Here is a 20,697-nt window from a genome sequence, read left to right as displayed (position 1 = left end):
ACGACCCTCCTCCCTCCTGGGGCCACGATGACCTTCCAGATGCACCAGCACCTGTCGTGGAGGAGAGGGCTGGCAGGTCCCCAAGGGCCCTGCGCCCCGTGCCGGTGATGCCCAGCCCCAGGCGTGACTGTGGAGGAGGTGAAGGGCGCGCAGCCCTCTACCGCTCAGCTTCCAGGTGCCTGGAGACAGAGTCTGTCCACATCCGTCGGCGAGGGCAGCTCTCAGGGGCCGCGCTTCACGTCTGGACAGCCCTTTGCTCTCCCCAGTCCGGGGAGGCTGCGGGCCAGGGCCAGGGCCTCGGTACCGGCTCCTCCTAAGTCCCCTCCATGGGCTCAGGGACTCAATGTCCTGCTGTGTGCCTCTGTGTCCAGTCGGGGGGGGGCAGGATGCAGAGGGGACACAGGGAGCCCAGGACCTGCCAGCGATGGCTCCCGGAATCCCCGTGGCACAGTGGGGCTCCCCTACCCAGGCCATGTGCCCGCCACGCCATGGCCTGAGCCCAGGAGTCTCCAGTGCTGGGAACGGGGCTGGTCCCGACTCCCCACGTTCACAGGGAGGGGTCTGGGGCACGGAGCTGCCTGTGTCAGCCCAACACAAAATGGGCGGGGCCGGGAGGTGGGGACGCTTCTGGAACCACGGGCTGGCACTCAGCCTCAGACCGCCCTCGCCCTGGTCGACCGCACTCCCTGTGGTTGGGAAAGGTCCCCTTGTTCCCAGCCAGGTCCCGTGTCACAGATGGCCCCAGTGCCCGGTCGCACGGCTCCCTCCGCTCGGTTCTCACCCCTTCCTGGGGGGCCGTGAGGGGTCTGAGCTCTCCTGCCCAGGGAGCCTCCCCCACATTCTCCATAGATCACCCCAGGTGCTTCCACTGAGCCCACCCCACCCCCAACAGCTGCCCTGGGCCTGGGCCCACCCTCTACCTGAAGCCCCACCCACTGACCTGAGAGCAGGGGCAGGCATCTCCAGGAGTCTCCCCTGGTGTCTCGGGGGATTCTGAGCAGGAATCTGGCAGCTGGTGGGGGAATGGTGGAGGCCCAGGGGCCAGCGGGGGCTGGATGGTGTGGGGCGGGCACCCTGGGCTGGGGCTTCAGACAGCTGAGTGTCGGGGAAGACCTGCGGAAGGGGTAGGTGATTCCCCGGAGGGGAGTGGGACACGCGCTGTGGAGGCGGGGCTGGCTTGGGCCCTCCACCTGCACAGCCCCTCTGGCTCCTCCCCTCTGGGCCCCTCCCATAGGGGACTGGAGTGGACTGGGCACGGTCGGCTTTCAGATGTGCTGGTGGTCACTTCATGGTTCAGTTCTGCTCAGTTCTGTGTGGTCCGGCTCTGTCACCAGCCTGCCGGAGCTCGCAGGAAGTGGACCCCCAGGCACACACCAGCTCCTGTTCCCCCACCTGTCCCACAGAGCCACTGCCACCACCTCCTCACGTCCATCAGCACAGCCGGCAACCGGCCTAGCTCCCACCAGCACCCTGACTGTGGGGCAGGAGGACGCCCAGGGTCCTTGTGTTCTGGAGCCCCCCCCCCCCCCCGCCCACACTGGGACCCTGGGTGTGCGCAGGTGTGGGCTGAGCCCTTCACACCCGGGGAGCAAGGAGAAAGACCTGACACTGGACACTGCGTGCAGTCGGGCCTGCCGTCCGACTTCTCGGCGCCAGCGTGCAGCACCGTGAGTGTTCGAGTCCCAGGACAGCGCGTCTTAGGAGTGCCTGGGACAGTCAAGGCACTTTTGAGACTCGTGTTCTTTGGGGGGGAGGTTGTGTGGGCCTCGGCTCTGGCATGGGGGGGTCAGTACGTGGGGGCAGGGATGGGACCCTCTGGCAGGGGTTGCTTCTGACCTGGGGGCTGCATCAGGGTATGGGGAGGGCCAGACTGGGGAGGAGCCAGTGGGAGACGGGGGCTGAGGGGGAGGTTACTGAAAGGTGGGGTCCCTACATGCTCTCCCCATGTAGGGGCCCTGGTGACTCCCTCCACCCTGCCCCATGTAGGGTCCCGAGTGCTGACTGACCAGCCCGGGCACTCAAGCCCCAACACAGGAGGGCTGACTCCCCAGGGAGCTCCCCGAGTGCAGCCGGCAGGGTGTGAGGTGGGCAAGGCCGGGTTTACCGAAGGACCGGCTCAGCCCCACCGGGAAGGCTGGCTTCTCAGTGCAGGCGCCCCGGCGCAGCGCCAAGGTGGGTTCTGTGTTCTCTGTGGCTCCAGCTTTGCCGCCGTCAGGGGCCCTCCACGGGCGGAGCAAAGCCCACGGCAAACAGAGGAGCAGCCCCGACTCTGAGCCTGTGTGGCAGGAAGAGCCAGGGAGGTGCGACCACACCCGGACCCTGCCCAGCCACGGCACAGCAGGCGTCACCGTGCAGGCCGCGCTCCCTCTCCTCGCCCCTGAGGCGTGGGTCCAGTCCCGGTGACGCGCCTCTCCCTCGTGTGGAGGCTTTCTGGGTAGACCGTGCACACAGGTGTTCAGGGCAGGTGTGGCGACAGCATGTCCTGTGCAGGGTGGGGGGCAGCGAGTGAGCTCACCAGCCCGTGTCCCTGACAGGCGCGTCCCAGGTCGGCACCTGCACAGGCCACCTCCCGGCTCTCTTCCTGGCTGGGTGCTCAGTCCGCCGGGCCTCGGGATTTAACCTGGTGTGGGGCTGCACCACTCTGTTCTCCACTCCTCCCCAGGCCTGCTGATTTCTGAGCTCTCCCTGTATCGGCTCACTTAGTCCCCACACCCGAGACGGGGACGCTGAGACACCTGAGTGGGCTGCAGGTGGGGCCCAGAGGGTGGCCCCAGAACCTTCCTCCAGGCAGCTTTGTCTTAGCGTGCTTCCGCCTCCGACAGGGGTAGCCAGCCAAGGGCCTGTGCACCTGCCCCCCTTAGACTCTAGGGGTCCCCCGCAGCCTCCCCTCCGTGCCTGGCGCTCACCTCCCCGCGTGCCTCGCCCCAGGCCCCGGCGTCCCCTCCTCGCCGCCCCCTCCACGAGGCGCCTTCTCTGCGCCCACCGAGCGGTGGCGCTGCTGACCTGGGAAGCGGAGGCCCCGCGGCCGCAGGACTTCGGGGGGCCTCGGCTCCCTGCCCTGGGGGCCGGGGGAGACTTAGCGGCCGCCCGTAGCCCCCAGCCCCGCGCGCTAGGCCTCCCTCCCCGGCGCAGGTGCGGGCGAGGCGAGGGCGGCGAGGGCGGCGAGGCGGCGAGGGCGGCGAGGGCGGCGAGGGCGGCGAGGGCGGCGAGGGCGGCGAGGGCGAGAGGGTCTCTGGCTGGGGGCGGCGCGGTTGCGGGCCCAGGGCGTTGTTTGCGGCCGTGTGACTCGGTCGCCCAGGTGAGCCGCCGCAGGCTGTGGCCTGGCTGAGGCCGCCGAAGGCCCGCCTGGGAGGGCGGCACGAGAGTCCAGGCTGACCCCACCCCGTAGTCCTTGGGCGAGGTCTCCCGCCAGTTCCCCGAGTCTCGGCGCCCTGGGGGCGCGCGGACCGGCGGGAGCGGCTTCTCCTGGCGCCTGGGTCCTGAGCACAGGCCTGGGGGTCTCTGGGAAGCGGACAGGAACATCCCTCCGCCTCCCCGGGGAGGGGTCTCACCCAGACCTCTGCTCCTCCCCCCCCACCCCCCAGGCCTCCGGGCTTTCACCCCGCCTGGCCGCGCGCTGACTGAGGCTCCCTGGGGTCCCGCCCCCCGCACCGGCTCGCAGGCCTGGCTCGGCTGTCCAGGCTTCCACGTGGGCGTGGGCTGTGGGGTCCAGGGGTCGGGACCCTGGCTGTGAAATGGGCTTCCCAGCACAGGGTTTGGGGGCGGTGCTTGCCCGCGGGAGGGCTCTCTGCTGCCTTCCCGAGAACCTGGGACAAGGGGCATTGGGTCCCCCAGGGTCTGTGTCCTCCCAGCACCACCTCTGTCCACCCTGGGCCTGCAGTGGGATCCCCTGCCCGTGGGAGGCAGGTGTGGGGCCGACTCGGGCTGCTGGGAGCTGAGTGGGCTCTGGGCAGGGGGGAGGGGGACCCCGGGAGCCCACTCTTCGGGCAGACGCTTGTGCTTCTCCGGTGCCTGGCAGGTGAGGGCTGAGTACCGCGGGCTTGGCCGGGCACCTGCAGCGCAGTCTGCTGTGTTGCCTGCCAGGAGGAGCCCCCAGCGCCCCCTGGGCTCTCTGGACCCGTCCACCTGGAGACCGGGCACCCAGATCCAGCTGGACCCCATGCATTTCCTCGCTGTCCAGGAGGAACAGTGGGGGACAGCTTGGCTGAGACAGGGTGTCGTCCCTTCCGGGAGGGTGGAGGCCGCATTCTGAGGGTCAGCTCCGTGGGTCCCTGGGGCACCACCCTCAGAGGGGATGCAGGTGGCTCACGTGGGGCCGCCGAGAGGTGCTCACGTGTGGGCAGTGGAGAGAACAGCCACCTGGCCCTGCCCCGCCTCTGGCCTCCTGCGTGGGGGTGGTCTCTGCCTGTGCCCTTGAGCTTCCGCAGGTGTGAGGGGAAGAGGCCTCTTCACGAAGCCCCCAGCCCCAGCGCTCTCTCCACGTAACACCCGCCTCACCCTAAGCCCACCTGGCTGTCAGAGTCGGGGGCTTCGCAGTGGGGCTGTGGGACTTGGCGCGTCACTGGGGAAGGTGAGGAGACAGGGCCCCTCTCCCGTCCACCCCTAGGCCCTGGGTGTCTGCCTTGACCTGACCAGGCAGAGCCCCCGGCCGGGGCTGCCCAGGTGGGGGAAGCCGCCTACCACCCCCCAGGCGGAGGGCCCGTGCGCGCTGCTCGGCATCTGGGGATCTGCAGCGCCCCTCTCTCTCTCTGTCTCTCTCTGTCTCTCTCTCTCCCTCTCCCTCTCTCTGTCTGTCTCTCTCTCTCTCCCTCTCTCCCTCTCTCTGTCTCTCTGTCTCTCTCTCTCTCCCTCCTTCCCTCCCTCCCTCTCTCTCTCTCTGTCTCTCCCCCCTCCCCCTCCCTCTCTGTCTCTCCCCCATCTCTCTCTCCCTCCCTCCTTCTCTCTCTCTCTCTGTCTCTCCCCCCTCCCCCTCCCTCTCTGTCTCTCCCCCATCTGTCTCTCTCTCCCTCCCTCCTTCTCTCTCTCTCTCTGTCTCTCTCCCTCTCTCTCTCTCCCCCTCCGCCTCCCTCTCTGTCTCTCTCTTTCTCTCTCTCTCTCTGTCTCTCCCCCCACATCTCTCTCTCTCTCTCTCTCAAGGCCTTGGGCTCAGGACAGGAAAGTCACATGGAGTTCCCGAGGGAGAGACCTGGCGCGGACCTGTGCCCTGGTGCCAGGTAAGCTCTGAACGCGCGGAGGCCTGGGTCCAGTCTGCTCAGAGCAGGCGCAGGGAAGCTTCCGGAAGAGCCGGCAGCCGGTTGCGAATGCCCTGCCCAAAGCAGGGGCACAGGCGATGACTCGCGCCAGGTGCAGCCCCACAGCTGTGGCTCCTGCACCCGCGCCTGCCTAGCCGGCCGGGCCAGCACCCTGAGGTCGGTCTGCCCGGGGACTCCTTGTGAGAGGAGGGGGCCCGGCCTGGAGACTGGCTGGCCTGCTGAGCCGCTATGAGGTCCCAGCCGCCCGCAGCACGTGCTGGCCCGTGTTTCCCGCTGCACCACTGGGGCACAGCCAGGTGTGCCGCTGCCAGCCCTGGGAGCAGAGTTTGCATTCTGAGGAAAAGGGGTTCCTGCTGGGAGAGCCACCTGCCGCTCTCCGCCCTGCACACACGAGGCTTCTCGCCCGGTGCTGGCTCGCGCGCAGACCCACCTGCAAGTGCTCCGCCTCCCTCCCTGGGGCGCAGCCCCGCACACAGCAGCCTCCTCATGGGGTCAGAGGGAGCTGTGGGTCTGGTGAAGAGAGAGCCGTTTCACCGCGACAGTGGTCGTCCAGGACGGGCGGGGTGCTGAGAAGGGTGGGGGGCCCCGAGTCCCTGGCAACCTCCGCCAACGCCATCATGGGCATCAGTGCCGTGTGGGCGTCAGTGGTGCCGTGGGCGTCCCTCAGTGCTGTGTGGGCGTCAGTGCCACATGGGTGTCAGTGCCACATGGACATCAGTGCTGTGGGCGTCAGTGGTGCTGTGGGCGTCAGTGGTGCTGTGGGCGTCAGTGGTGCCGTGTGGGCGTCCCTCAGTGCTGTGTGGGCGTCAGTGCCACATGGTGTCAGTGCAGGGGTCAGTGCTGTGGGCGTCAGTGCCGTGTGGGCGTCAGTGGTGCCGTGTGGGCGTCTCTCACTGCTGTGTGGGCGTCAGTGGTGCCGTGGGCGTCCCTCAGTGCTGTGTGGGCGTCAGTGCCACATGGGTGTCAGTGCCACGTGGACATCAGTGCTGTGCGGGGTCAGTGCTGTGGGCGTCAGTGCCGTGTGGGCATCAGTGGTGCTGTGTGGGCGTCCCTCACTGCTGTGTGGGTGTCAGTGGTGCTATGTGGGCGTCCCTCACTGCTGTGTGGGTGTCAGTGGTGCCGTGGGTGTCCCTTAGTGCTGTGTGGGCATCAGTGCCACATGGATGTCAGTGCCGTGCGGGGTCAGTGCTGTGGGCGTCAGTGCCCTGCAGGCATCAGTGCTGTGTGGGCGTCAGTGGTGCCGTGTGGGCGTCCCTCAGTGCTGTGTGGGCGTCAGTGCCACATGGGTGTCAGTGCCACCTGGACATCAGTGCCGTGCGGGGTCAGTGCTGTGGGCGTCAGTGCTGTGTGGGCATCAGTGGTGCCGTGTGGGCATCCCTCACTGCTGTGTGGGCGTCAGTGCCACATGGTGTCAGTGCCGTGCGGGGTCAGTGCTGTGGGCGTCAGTGCTGTGTGGGCGTCAGTGGTGCCGTGTGGGCGTCCCTCACTGCTGTGTGGGCGTCAGTGGTGCCGTGTGGGCGTCCCTCACTGCTGTGTGGGCGTCAGTGGTGCCGTGTGGGCGTCCCTCACTGCTGTGTGGGCGTCAGTGGTGCCGTGTGGGCATCCCTCACTGCTGTGTGGGCGTCAGTGCCACATGGTGTCAGTGCCGTGCGGGGTCAGTGCTGTGGGCGTCAGTGCTGTGTGGGCGTCAGTGGTGCCGTGGGTGTGGTCCTGCATGGTCATGATGTTGGCTGATGCCATGAACTTTTGGGATGTCCTCATGTTGGCCTTCTCAGTTCTTGCACCGTCCTGGCAGAGCGTGAAGATGACAAATGGTGACGCGTGTGCAGCTCCCAGCCTGGGGCCTGGTGCACGCCCCACGCCTGGTGCACGCCCTTTGCTTCTCAGACTTGAACGTTCGATTTCGGGCTTTCCCGTGTGCGCGCGTCCCGGCTTGTCTCTGCGCCCCGGTGACGAGGCCCAGGGCGGCCCCCACTGGAGATTCGCCCACAGCCTGGTCAGGGGTTCCCCGCTATGAGGAAGCCGAGACGCCGGTCCCCACCCCCGCCCGTCTTACAGCTGGCCTCCCGCGGGGCACGCCCCAACCCCGACTCTCACCGGAGAGCACCCGGGGCCTCGGCAGAGCCGGCTCTCCCGGTGACCCAGGCTGACCGCGACCGAGGGCCGGCGCCCCTGTGGTGGCGTGAGGGTCACCTTCCCAGGGAACTGACCTTGTCTGTCAAAACCCAGTGCCAACGCAACAGGAGCACCTGCCCGAGCGCTGCTCCCACAGAGAGCGCCATGCCATCGCCAGGCCCCGCGGCCCCCCGGGAGTGCTGGGGACACGCCGTGCTGTCCTCGAACTCCGTGGGGGGTTTCCCTGCCTGTGCGCAAAGGCGCTTCCGCCGATTCTGGGGCTCGGGCAGCAGGTGCACAGCGGGGAGGGCGTTGGGCACAGTCGTGCCAGTGACTCGCGGGCCTGGCCAGCAGGGAGGAGCTCTCGGACGGTCAGCTGTGCTCCTGTCCGACGCCAGGAGCTGCCGGGCCTGGGGAGGCAGGCCGCTGAGAGGCTGAGCGGCAGTGGGGGGCCCGGGAGCTGTGGCGCGGCCTCGGCAGCCTGCCCCTCCCCCTTCAGGGCATGGCGCGTCCCCAGGCTGGCCACGGGACCCTGGAGGGTGTGAGAGGTCCTTTCCACTGCCCCAGGGTGCGAGAGCTGCCTGACACAAGGACGGTGAGCCTGTGCTGGACCCGCAGGTGCTCCGCTGGCAGGAGGAGCCCAGAGCTGCTCTGCTCGGACAAGGCGGGGGGGGGGGGCCTGGGGGCTGGGACGGGGTGAGGCTCAGCCGGTGGGCGGAGTCAGCCCACCCTGACCCTGACCCTCACACTGGGGCCTTGTCCTGCCTGCTTGCCCTCTCCCTGGGACCCCAAGCACCGTCCAGGTCAGTACAAGGGAGGGCGTGGCCGGCATGGGTGCGGCAGATGGGGACGCCGGGGACGCCGGAGCCACCTGAGCCGCTCCGGGCCGGGCTTTCTGCTGCACAGCTGAGGCGGCGCCGGCTCTTCTGCTCCACTGGGCTGCGGGGCCACCGCCCGCCCCTGACGGCCACCCACGTCCTCGTGGCCTTCGGCTCAGTGGCTCCCTTGGGCCCTGGCTACGTTTTGGGCACGCTCTGGCCCCTCTCTGCCCTTGACTCCTGGGAGCTTCTCTCATGGTGGGGCTGAGATGCTGGAGCCCCCCTGGCCCAGACCAAGGCTGTGGGGACCCAGGCCGTTTTCTGTGATGCTAGCGAGACCAGTCCCCAGGGTCTCAGGGTCTCCTCTCCCCTGAAGCCCCCCACCTGTCACCCCTCCGTGCACACTGCCACAGTCCCGTCCTCATGGGTGTGCGAGGCCTCGGGACTTCCCCCGGCAAAGCATCCCAGAGTCCTGGGGAGGGGAGCCCGCCCCTCCTGCAGCTCCGGGACCTGTCACTCACCCCCCGTGGCAGGTCCGGACAGGAACTTTGGGCCAGCACATGTCGTTTTGGTTTAACTTTTGTTTATTTGAAAGAGAGACAGGGAGAGAGAGTGGCTGAAACACGCAGGGAGAGGTCTCCACCTGCCGCTTCACTCCCCAGAGGCCTCAAGAGGTGGGGCTGGGCCAGGCGGAAGCCAGGAGCCCAGGACCCAATCCCGGTGTCCCACGTGGGCGGCAGGGACCAGCACCGTGCCTCCCAGGGTGCCTGGGGTGCCCAGGGTGCACGTTAGCAGGAAGCTGAGGGGCGGCCCGGGCCAGCGTGGGCGCAGGATCCCAGGAGACGGGCAGGGCGCCCCGCGTGCTGTCCATCCCCCGTCCCAGTCTTGACTTGGGTCTTCGTGGTCTGCGTCTCCGGGGGGTTCCGACTGTTCATCACAGGCGAGCATCTGGGTGCTGTGGTTGTTGTTGTCGTTCAAGAGCAGGGAGCTGGAGTGCACAACCTGCCCGTGCTGTATGGATTCCATATTATAAGTTATTCTATGCTGTACAGCGAGGGAGTCAGGATCCCCAGTGCAGTGGGGCGGCGGCCGAGAGGGCACGCGGACTCCCTTGATGGAGCCCATGCTGTCACCACGGTACCCCAGGAACACGTACCCCCACGCGTGCCCCTGTGTGATGACCACGCGTTTGGTCTTCGGCATTGGCCTGCACTCGGGATGGGCCACGTTGTTTTGTTTTTGTTTTTGTTTTGTTTTGTTTGCTGTTTCTAGCAGCTTCTAGGAATTCTACAGATTACACAGGAGGTGTGATGAGAACTTCAGGGCCGGATTCTTGGTGTTCGTTTGAAGATTCTTGCTATTTTATCTACTTTTTAAAAAGTTTTATGTATTTGAAAGTCAGAGTTACACAGAGAGAGAAGGAGAGAGAGAGAGAGAGAGAGAGAGAGAGAGAGAGAGAGGTCTTCCATCCCTCCATCCGCTGGTTCACTCCCCAGATGGCTGCAGCGGCCGGAGCTGTGCCGATCTGGAGCCAGGAGCCAGGAGCTTCTTCCAGGTCTCCCACGTGGGTGCCGGGGCCCAAGGACTTGGCCCATCCTCCACTGCTTTCCCAGGCCACAGCAGAGAGCTGGATCAGAAGTGGAGCAGCCGGGACTTGAACCGGCGCCCACATGGGATGCCGGCACTGCAGGCCAAGGCTTTAGCCTGCTGCACCACAGCACCAGCCCCAACTTGGATCTTACTGCTGAAGTTTTGTTTAGAATTTGTATACCCATGTTGATGAGAGACTTTTTTCTTTTGTTTCCTTTTGTTGTAAGACTGATGGTTTTTGGTGTCAGCTAATGCTGACACAGTCATGCACGCGAGAAACCAAGTAGGCACAGGTGGTTCTGTGAATGTAACACGCGACAGTAGCAGTCACCCCTCTGCAGAACAGTTACACAGGGAAGACAGCAGGTGAGGAGAGGACCAGCAGGAAGTGAACCGAGCACACCCCCCGGAATGGCGCACAGAATCAGAGTGCGCAGTGGGCTCCAGGAGTGGCGGGAGCGTGGAGGCCTCTGGGTCCTGAGCTGGAGGGACAACCCGGGAGGGCGGCAGAGCCACGGCAGACAGCCGGGACAACAGGATCTGCAGAGTCAGAAGCACAAAACCACAGGAGACACGGTGGCGCGTTGCTTAGCAACAGGATTCTGTCCCCAGGGCTGCGTGAGGCGCTTCCATCGCATCACAGCGGGCACCTGCTCAGACCCACGGGTGTCGGACGCCACGCGGGCCACTCGGCCACGCGACCCTGTGGGATCCTTGTCCTGAGTGTGGTCTGTCACTGGTGGAAGCGTTGTTATGCGACATGTGACTGTGTAAAACGAGGTCCGTCCCTAAAACAATATAGTGAACTTTAAGAGTAATTAAAAATAAGTAGTAATTAAAAGTACCTGGAGATGGGGCTGGCACTGTGGCGCAGCAGGTTAAAGCCCTGGCCTGAAGCGCCGGCATCCCATATGGGCGCTGGTGCGAGTCCCGGCTGCTCCACTTCCGATCCAGCTCTCTGCTGTGGCCTGGGAAAGCAGTGGAGGATGACACAAGTCCTTGGGCCCCTGCACCCACATGGGAGACCCTGAAGAAGCTCCTGGCTCCTGGCTTCAGATCGGTGCATCTCCGGCCATTGCAGCCATCTGGGGAGTGAACCAGCGGATGGAAGACCTCTCTCTCTCTGTCTCTACCTCTCTGTAACTCTGTTAATAAAATAAATCTTTTTTAAAAAAAGTATCTGGAGAAAAGAGAGATTAGGAACTGATTAAAGATTCACAACAGATTAGCAGAGCTCTGAAGAAATCGGGTTTACTGTGATTGGACGACAGCTGCCCTCTGTGGAACACACGGGAGCGGGACTCAGTGCAGCGGCGTCGTCACAGTGCAGAGACCGGGGAGGGTCTCCGACGGGCGTGGACACGGGCGGCCCTGCTGCAGCCTCCCCGCCGTCGCTGGCCGGGGCTGCGTCTCCCGCGCGGCTGTGCGTGGAGACCCCGAGGCCGGCTCCAGGGAGGCGCTGGCTGGGGCTGTATCTCCCGTGCCGCTGTGCGTGGAGACCCCGAGGCCGGCTCCAGGGAGGCGCTGGCCGGGGCTGTGTCTCCCGTGCGGCTGTGCGCGGAGACCCCGAGGCTGGCTCCAGGGAGGCGCTGGCCGGGGCTGTGTCTCCCGTGCGGCTGTGCGTGGAGACCCCGAGGCCGGCTCCAGGCCGTCGCTGGCCGGGGCTGCGTCTCCCGTGCGGCTGTGCGTGGAGACCCCGAGGCTGGCTCCAGGGAGGCGCTGGCCGGGGCTGTGTCTCCCGTGCCGCTGTGTGTGGAGACCCCAAGGCCGGCTCCAGGCTGTCGCTGGCCGGGGCTGTGTCTCCCGTGCGGCTGTGCGTGGAGACCCCGAGGCCGGCTCCAGGCCGTCGCTGGCCGGGGCTGCGTCTCCCGTGCGGCTGTGCATGGAGACCCCGAGGCCGGCTCCAGGGAGGCGCTGGCCAGGGCTGTGTCTCCTGTGCGGCTGTGTGCGGAGACCCCGAGGCCGGCTCCAGGCCGTCGCTGGCCGGGGCTGCGTCTCCCGTGCGGCTGTGCGTGGAGACCCCGAGGCCGGCTCCAGGCCGTCGCTGGCCGGGGCTGCGTCTCCCGTGCGGCTGTGCGTGGAGACCCCGAGGCCAGCTCCAGGGAGGCGCTGGCCGGGGCTGCGTCTCCCGTGCGGCTGTGTGCGGAGACCCCGAGGCCGGCTCCAGGGAGGCGCTGGCCGGGGCTGTGTCTCCTGTGTGGCTGTGCGTGGAGACCCCGAGGCCGGCTCCAGGCTGTCACTGGCCGGGGCTGTGTCTCCCGTGCCGCTGTGCGTGGAGACCCCGAGGCCGGCTCCAGGGAGGTGCTCCTGAGCTCTGCGACCCCACTTCTGTCTCAGGAGACATCGCAGGGAGCTGAGGCCACACCCACTCCGCTCCACACCCACTCCGCTGCCCGGGTGCCGTCGGGGCTTCCTGTGGTGCCTGATACTGATGGGTGGCCACGCAGATGTTTGGGGAATGTGGGAAAAATTGGGGTGCATTTCTCCATCGTTATGGTAAGGTTCTGGACTGATGTGTGACAGAGCGGCTGGGACAGTGTCCAGTGAGGACGGAGCGGCTGGGGCAGAGTCCAGTGAGGGCAGAGGGGCTGGGGCAGTGTCCAGTGAGGACGGAGGGGCTGGGGCAGTGTCCAGTGAGGACAGAGGGGCTGGGACAGTGTCCAGTGAGGACGGAGCGGCTGGGACAGTGTCCAGTGAGGACGGAGCGGCTGGGGCAGAGTCCAGTGAGGACGGAGCGGCTGGGGCAGAGTCCAGTGAGGACAGAGGGGCTGGGACAGAGTCCAGTGAGGACAGAGGGGCTGGGGCAGTGTCCAGTGAGGACGGAGAGGCTGAGATAGTGTCCAGTGAGGACGGAGCGGCTGGGGCAGAGTCCAGTGAGGACGGAGCGGCTGGGGCAGAGTCCAGTGAGGACGGAGCGGCTGGGGCAGAGTCCAGTGAGGACAGAGGGGCTGGGACAGAGTCCAGTGAGGACAGAGGGGCTGGGGCAGTGTCCAGTGAGGACGGAGAGGCTGAGAGAGTGTCCAGTGAGGACGGAGCGGCTGGGGCAGAGTCCAGTGAGGACGGAGCGGCTGGGACAGTGTCCAGTGAGGACGGAGCGGCTGGGACAGTGTCCAGTGAGGACGGAGCGGCTGGGGCAGAGTCCAGTGAGGACAGAGTGGCTGGGGGCAGGGTCCAGTGAGGACAGAGCGGCTGGGGCAGAGTCCAGTGAGGAGAGGCAGATGCAGAAGCTGAAGAGGGATTGGCGGGGGGGGGGGGGGGGGCGCTGCAGCAGGTGCACTCGTGGTCTCGGCGCGAGTCTGGCGGAGCTGGGAGCTTGCACGGTGGTGGATCCGGCACGCTCACAGTGGCCCTGGAAGATTCCAGAGCGTCCACGCCCTCTCTCTGCAGCTCCTCCTCGTGGCCAGCGGGCCATCCTCAGACACGCCAGCCTTGTCCCCTCCCAGAAGCACTGCGTCGTCTTCCTAACCAAGCCCAGCTCTGGGGCGAACGCATCCCCCGTCCCCGCTGTCCCCAGGGCTGAGGCAGCTGTGGTGGGCTCCACCCAGGATGAGCCTCCTGGAAGTCGGCCAGTCATCGTCTCTGTGACCGAGCTGGGGAAAGGCCCGAGTCTGTGTCCCAGCACGGGGGGTTTGTCACCCCCAGTGTGTTCTCCATCGCCGCGGACGTCCGGCGATGCCTACCACACATGCCCGGGAACCGGGAGCGTGCCTAGCACCAGGTCCTGAGTCGCTGTCGGTGCCACCCGGCCGCGGGCGCAGACTGACCTGTGACGGAGCCTGCCCTGTGGGTCCCGTGTCTGCCTGGCCCTCCATCAGGGAAGTCTCGCGGGCACTGCACAGTGCAGACCCTCGGGAAACGCCTGGGACTCGCAGACGGGGGAGCCGGGAGGTGAAGAGCAAGGGAGGGGCTGGGGTGCAGCTGGCAGGAGGGGCCGCGCCACCACGTCGGCGGCCAGCACCCGGGGGGAAATCATGCGAAAGCTTACTGCTCCTGTATTGCTTTCTGCCACTCCTAATAAGCCGCATTTTAATTCACAACGGCAATTTATAGTGCACTTCATTTACGACAGCACCATCCAGTGTAATCACAATGCCATACATTTATGTTCTAAGTAATTTTTAATGCTTGTAGCAGCTGGGTCTCTGGAGTGTGGAAATAGCTGACATTTTTCACCTGGTGCAGCCCCGGGGACAGGAAGTGCCGCTCTTTAGTTATGTGACCAGCACGGACAGCGGTGGGCGAGGGGAGCAGCTACAATCGCCGAGAACCTGGAGGGGTGGGCACCCAGCTCGAAGGCTGGGCAACAGGAAACAGCGTTAGGAAGACCGGGCACAGAGCAGAAGTAGCTCAGACCGGGGTCAGAGGTTCCTCTGTGCAGCGTGGAAGGCACTCTCGTGGCCTGGTCCCAGCCCCGAGGGCAGCGGCGCTGCCCGTTCGTGGGTGAAGAGGCTTGGGCGGTCCAGCCCTGGCGCCTGGCCCCGGTCAGCACTCCTCCTGGGGGCCGGCGTGTGGCCACGCCCACTCCCCCACCAATGCCCAGGTTCAAGTCTGGCCTCTGCTCCTGATGCCCGTGTCCTGCTAAGGCACCCGGGGGAGGTGGTGCCCAAGCCTCAGGGGTCCCTGCCTGATTCCCAGCTCCAGCCACTGCAGGCATTCGGGAAGGCAGCAGGGGATGTGGGCTCCGTCTGTCTGTCTGTCTCTCGCAGAGTAGACAAGCATGCGTCCGCCTGTGCAGCCTGGCCCCCGCCCTGGCTCAGGCTCTGTGCGGCTCCAGCTGCCCGCGGCACGCACCGTCCCCGAGTTCTCCGCTGATGTCCTAAGCCCAGAGCAGACGGTTGCTGTGTTTGGAGATGGGGCGGGCGTTTTGGCAAAGCTCGTTAGATTTAAGTGAGGTCTTTTGGGTGGACCCCAACCCCTGGGACCGGTGGCCCTACAAGGAGAAGCAGTGGGACCCAGACACACACGGGGTTGGCCACACGCATGTGGGAAGACATGTGTGTGCCAGAGAGAAGCCCAGGAGCGGCAGCCCTGCCGGCTGGCGATCCCGCACGTAAGCAAAGACGGCTCTGCTCACAGCCGCCCTGGCAGACCAGTGCTAAGGAGCCCACCAGTGAGTCAGCCGCTCGCCCATCAGTCTGTCCGTCACCCACTCACCCACCTGTCCACCGTCCATCCGTGCACCCATCTGTCCACCAGCGCAGGCTGCAGCAGCGTAGGGCTAGGACTGGGCATCGAGGCAAGGGGAGGGAGTTCTCTCACATAAGCTGAGTTTACCTTCAGAACCCCGAGAGGGGAGCCGTGTGAGGACGGGTGTCTCCTGCAGGCCCTGTGGCTTCCCTTCCCATGAGCCCGACTCCGGGACCAGCCACACCCTGCACACAGGGGAGAGGGCTTCGAGGAGGGCGTGCTGCCCTGGCCTGCCTGCCCTGGGCCCTCGAGCCCCTGCCCTCAGGGGTCTGGGTCCAGCCCTGCCTGCCCTAGCTGGGGCTCTCTAGGGTCGACAGCCCTTTGAAGCAAATGAGACACAGAGAGTGTGGATGTCCAGTGGCCACGTCCCAGTGGCCACGAAAGAGAGGCAGGGCCTCAGAGGAGTTGAACGGGAAGGGACCCGAGTGACCGTGGACCCGAGATCAGTGGACCCCACGCCCGGGGTCTTGGCGGGGCCTTGTGATGTCAGGCAGCAGCTCTGGGGGAGGAAAAGAGGAGTTGGGGGGACTGCCCCCGAGACGTGAGGGAGCCGTGTGTCGAGGGCACAGACGCTGAGCCCTGCGTCTGCCACCCGTCCCCTGCCCGTCCCGAGCCCCTGCCGCTCCCCTGCTCTGTCCCTGCACGTGGCGCAGAGACGGAGCTGGGGGAACCCAGCGACCGGCCACGGCCGCGCTCATCTTGCTGTGTCCGTCCGTCTGGGTCACTCAGTGCCCGTCCCGAGCCCCTGCTGCTCCTTGCTCTGTCCCTGCACATGGAGCAGAGACGGAGCCGGGGGGAACCCAGCGACCGGCCACGGCCGCGCTCGTCTTGCTGTGTCCGTCCATCTGGGTCACTCAGTGTCCGGGAAGGGACAGCGCTCACCGCCACAGTGCGGCGATGCCGCGCACAGCGCCCGCAGGTCTCTCCGGAACGCCCACCGCCCTCCTGGAGATGGAATGAAGCTTTCTTTGTTTTGATAAAAGAATTCTGTCTTGCGCCTTGCGAAGGCAAACCTGTGGGCCTGTTCCGTTATTACCGCTGCTCAAGCCTTCCACTTGTCACTGATGTATGTGGCATGGAAATAAAGAACGCGCCCGGACAGAAAGCTGGGTAAATAGACATTGCGGGTGCCGCCGAGTGCCGCGCCCCTTATCTGCATTTGCAGGTCGGCCAGATCCATCAGTGCGGCCGCCCAGCCCAGCCCGGCCCCGGGCCCGCCCGAGCCGCCCCGCCGGGGAGGAGCCGGAGGCCGGGGGGACGCCGCAGCTCTGCAGCCACTCGCGGCCGGCTCCGCTTAGAAATTCCTGCTGGGGGCGGGGGCGACGTAGCTGTAATAATTTTAAGGACATTTCCCAAATGTTTATTTAGATAAAAGATGGATAACGGCGAGGCTTGGGAACCTGCCGCCCGATAACTGGGTTTATTAATGACCTGCCATATGCCCGGGCTGGATAATTAAAGTTCTTCCCCCCCTCCCCAGAGGAAGAGAGTGGACAAATTTATTTGATGGTTTGATAACCAGGGACACTGGTTGAAAACTGTTGATAGAATCGGAGCTCATTCGATTCGCCCGAGACAGCCGTCCCTATCAGCTAATTTCACCTGTGAATACTTAATTATTCTCTGAATGCATATGGGCGAGTCATTAATAAAATTTGACTATGTCATAGTTTCTGTGTCACCCACGTGTGCCTTCTATCTCCTGCATCTCCCACTCAGTCTCGCTCCCTTCCCATTTTTAACATTTTTTATTTTTTTATTCCTTTCCATTTTCTCTCTTAAAAAAAAAAAAAGTGCTGGGGAAGACAGATGTGGGCACTGGGATGCTGCAGCTGCTACACACAGCGCCTGGGCTGTGCGGGTGAGGGCCCCGCGGCGGGGCAGGCGGCCAGTTCCCCATCTGGAGGGCAGGGTGTGCAGCGGCCAGGGCGCGGGCGCTGGGTGTGGCTGGCACCCGACTGTCCCCCCAGTGCCTTGTGCTCCCGTGTCACAGCCTTGATTTCTCCGATTTCCGTCTTCTCGGTGTAGAGCAGGACCGACGCAGGGCTGGTGCTGCGGTGCAGGAGGCTAAGCTGCAGCTTGCGACGCCGGGGTCGGGGTCAGACGCTGGCTCAGCGCCCAGCGGCTCCACTTCCCGTCCAGCTCCCTGCCGATGGCCTGGGGAAGCCGCGGAGGATGGGCCGAGTGCTGGGTCCCTGCCACCCCTGTGGGAGACCCGGATGGAGCTCCTGGCTCCTGGCTTCAGCCTGGCCCAGCGCTGGCTGTTGTGGCCATTTTTGGAGTGACCCAGTGGATGGAAGCTCTCTCTTTGCCTTTCAAACAAACAAACAAACAAACAAATAAATAATCGATCCTTGAAAACCCCAGGGCTGCTCACGCCCACTCCAGGGAACGTGCGGGCGCCCAAGGCCGTGTTGGGCCAGCAGACACAGAGGCGCGCAGGACAGGGAGGCGCCCGTGGCTGCGAGGGGGCCCCACTCCCCCACCCCTAAGGTGGCCCAGCACGGTGCTGGGCCTTGCTCTGTTTGTCTCTGGGTGACGGTGGACAGACGCAGAGCAGGGTGAGCCCCGGTGCCCTGTGGCTGTGTCTGCCCTGGCGTGCCCCGCCTCTCGTCTCACGGCGTGGCCGGCTGCCTGGGGGTCGTGCAGGGCGGTGGTGAGGGCCGTCCTCGCCTGCTGCCCACTTCGCTGGGCAGCTCTGAGTGTACCTCAGGCGTAGCGCCAGCTGCAGGGTTTGTACAACGCTCGTCAGGCTGGGGGAGCTGCCCCCAGACCTAGTTCTCTCAGGATTTTTATCAAAAAAATGGCTGTGGAGTTTCTCAAATGCAACCAACAAATCCCCCCACCCCCCGTTTTCCTCTTCGGCTGTGGGTGGTGGATTGGCTCACCCTTCGGGTTTGAGTGTGGATGAGACTTGCACCCTGGGACAAAGCCTGCCTCGTCATGGTGTGTGATTCTCGCTTTTGAATGTGATTGTTTTTTTTTTTTTAAATCAATAATCTTTTATTGCATTATTAAAATACCACAAGACACAATCTGGGTTCTTGTTTCTGCAGCCGGATAACTTTTAGGTCTTATTCATCAGCCTGTTGAACTGTTCCTTTTTCAGAGACATAGATACCATCCAAAAATTTTCTGATATCTTTATTTTTAACTGTTGTTGCCTGCTGAATCAAAGCAGCTGAATTTGAAACAAGTTCAATGTCATTTCCTTCAAGCACTAATTCATCTTTCTGGGCTTGAGACACTGAACAGGCAACACCTGGCCTCATCCGAACCCTTCGGATGTACTTTTCACCCAAGAAATTTCTAATTTCAATAAGAGACCCATTCTCTTGAATAACCACGTTGATGGGGAAGTGAGCATACACTGACCTCATCTTGTAACGGAAGCCCAGTGTAACCCCCTTGATCATATTCTGTACGTGACTACAGATCGTGCGAACAGTTGCCAGTTCCTTTCTATTTCCCCACCATTTGTCAACCCGGAGCCTCTTCTTTTTCTTTCCCAGGAGACTGAGTTCCACATTGATGTGGTTGAAGTCCCTCCGCAGGGTTCCTCTGGGCCCCTTCACAAAGACTGTGCGCCCCTTCAGACTGATGTCGACATTGTTTTGTTGAGGAATTTGGCAGCGTGTTTGTGAGACGCTGACCCGTTCTTTCTTTGCAGTGTCTGTCTGGTTTTGTGTTAGTGTAGCGCCGGCCTCGTAGGAGGGGTTAGCAAGCGTTCACGTTGCTTCTCCGGGTGTTGGAAAATGTCTTTGCTAAATGTCCGGCAGAATCCACGAGAGAACGCGCTGGGCCTGGTGCTGTCTGTGTGGGGCGCTGTGACTCTGACCGCGTTCGCGGGAGCTCTCCGACCCGGTCAGGGCGTCCACGTCCCTGAGCTCCCGAAGAGCGCGGCCTCCCGGGACTTGGTCGTTTCGCCCAGGGCATCAGCCCTGTGCTGTCCGCTAACGTCCGCGCGGTCGGTGGCGATGTCCTCTTTCATTTCTGATCTCGATAACTTGTGTCCTTTTCATTTTTTGCTTAGTCTGCCTAGAGACTTGTGGATTTTACTGATCTTTTCAAAGAATCAGCGTCGGCCTTGGTTGATTTCCTGATTTTGTTCAGCTTCATTGAAGTGGTGGTTTCTTCACTCCTCTAACAGATGACAGGTTTTTTTTTTTTTGTCAGGTAGAGTTAGACAGTGAGAGAGAGAGAGACAGAAAGAAAGGTTTTCCTTCTGTTGGGTCACCCCCCAAATGGCCGCTATGGCCAGCGCACTGCGCCCATCTGAACCCAGGAGCCAGGTGCTTCCTCCTGGTCTCCCATGCGGGTGCAGGGCCCAAGCACTTGGGCCATCCTCCACTGCACTCCCGGGCCACAGCAGAGAGCTGGACTGGAAGAGGGGCAGCTGGGACAGAACCGGTGCCCAACTGGGACTAGAACCCGGGGTGCCGGCGCCGCAGGTGAAGGATTAGCCTAGTGAGCCACGGTGCTGGCCACAGATGACAGTTTGTTCATAATAACAGCAACAATGTATTCAATTAGGTTTGTTCAGGGGTGTATCTATCCTGCATGCGATGGGAGAACGGATTCTGGATGTTTTGTTGTAAGGAACTCTGTGAAGCAAGTGTGACCACAGGGTGCACACAGTAGGGCACCCACTAAAAAGTGCAAGGATGAGAAGAAGAAACGTGACGAACCTGTGGAGAAAGGAGAGAAAGTGGAATTGCATAAATGCTCAGTTAAAATCACAACAGGCAGGGCGGGCACTGTGGCATAGTGGGTAACGCCACAGCCTGCAGCGCCGGCATCCCATGGGCGCTGGTTCTAGTCCCGGCTGCTCCACTTCTGATCCAGCTCTCTGCTGTGGCCTGGGAAAGCAGTGGAAGATGGCCCAAGTCCTTGGGCCCCTGCACCCACGTGGGAGACCTGGATGAAGCTCCTGGCTCCTGATTTTGGACAGGTCCAGCTCCGGCCATCGCGGCCATTTGGGAGTGAACAGTGGATGGAAGACCTCTTTCTCTGTCTCTCCCTCTCTCTGTCTGTAACTCTACCTCTCAATATAAATAAATAACAATCTTTAAATGCTTTAAATCCTGACAGGCAGAGAAGGCGGGGGAGGGAAGCAGGAGCAGGAGTGGGGACTGGGTGCTGGAGACTCAGCTCCGTGCAGGGCCAGTGCCGGAGGTGGTCAGAGCACCAGGGAAAGACAAGGCTTGTGAAGGGCAGGACAAAGCTGGAGCCACGGGAAGTGGTCCACGAGAAGCCCACTTAGCCACGAGAGCAGACAGGCGGCAGCAAAGCCGTGGACAGGACGCGTGTGCGAGAAGGGCAGACTCCAGGCTGGCGGACTTTGGGCGGCACCGCCGGCGTCCTGCGCGCCCCTGGCTGGCAGGTCTCGGAGGCGGCTCCGTCAGCTCCTCCCAGGAAGGGCCCCTCTGGCCCACTTGGCGTCCGTCACGTCCCTCCCGCGTCTGTGATGTCCTGAGTTTTTTGCCTCGTACTGCCTGGGGCGCGGAGCTTCTGGGATCTGCTGGGAATCCCGTCGTTCCTGCTCCAACGACCGCTTCTGTCCTCCTCTTGCTGTTTGCCGCTTGCGTGGGCCGTGGCACACCGCCCGTGGCTGCCCCACAGCTCCTGGGTAGCGCTTCCCTTCCCAGCGTGGACATCTCTATCGCCAGGGTCTCAGTCGTCCCGGTGTGTGCAGCCTGCTCACGGACCTCAGGGGCGTGGTCTCAGCCTGCTCA

At 63.8% G+C, this 20,697-nt stretch overlaps 1 protein-coding gene across 1 annotated transcript; it reads right to left on the bottom strand.

Moving 5' to 3' along the window:
• Nucleotides 1–17,938: 17,938 nt before the first annotated feature.
• Nucleotides 17,939–18,953, bottom strand: LOC100345053 (large ribosomal subunit protein uL6-like). Its single transcript, XM_051831088.2, has 2 exons — nucleotides 18,921–18,953; nucleotides 17,939–18,666 (listed from the first exon to the last, which is right to left on the bottom strand). The coding sequence occupies exons 1-2, from the start codon at nucleotides 18,951–18,953 to the stop codon at nucleotides 18,037–18,039; spliced, it is 663 nt and encodes a 220-aa protein (XP_051687048.2). The 3' UTR covers nucleotides 17,939–18,036.
• Nucleotides 18,954–20,697: the final 1,744 nt, after the last annotated feature.

This window comes from Oryctolagus cuniculus, chromosome 14, assembly GCF_964237555.1.
Source record: "Oryctolagus cuniculus chromosome 14, mOryCun1.1, whole genome shotgun sequence".
NCBI classification, from domain to species: domain Eukaryota; kingdom Metazoa; phylum Chordata; class Mammalia; order Lagomorpha; family Leporidae; genus Oryctolagus; species Oryctolagus cuniculus.
Note: the sequence above shows the minus strand (reverse complement) of the source record. Positions and strands in the feature narration are given on the sequence as shown.

Bases quoted from the DNA above. Each gene is read 5' to 3' on its own strand.
- LOC100345053 (XM_051831088.2), bottom strand. From the start codon at position 18,953: ATGAAAGAGGACATCGCCACCGACCGCGCGGAC. The intron at 18,667-18,920 runs GTTAGCGGACAG...CCCTCCTACGAG, and splicing joins TCGCCACCGACCGCGCGGAC to GCCGGCGCTACACTAACACA.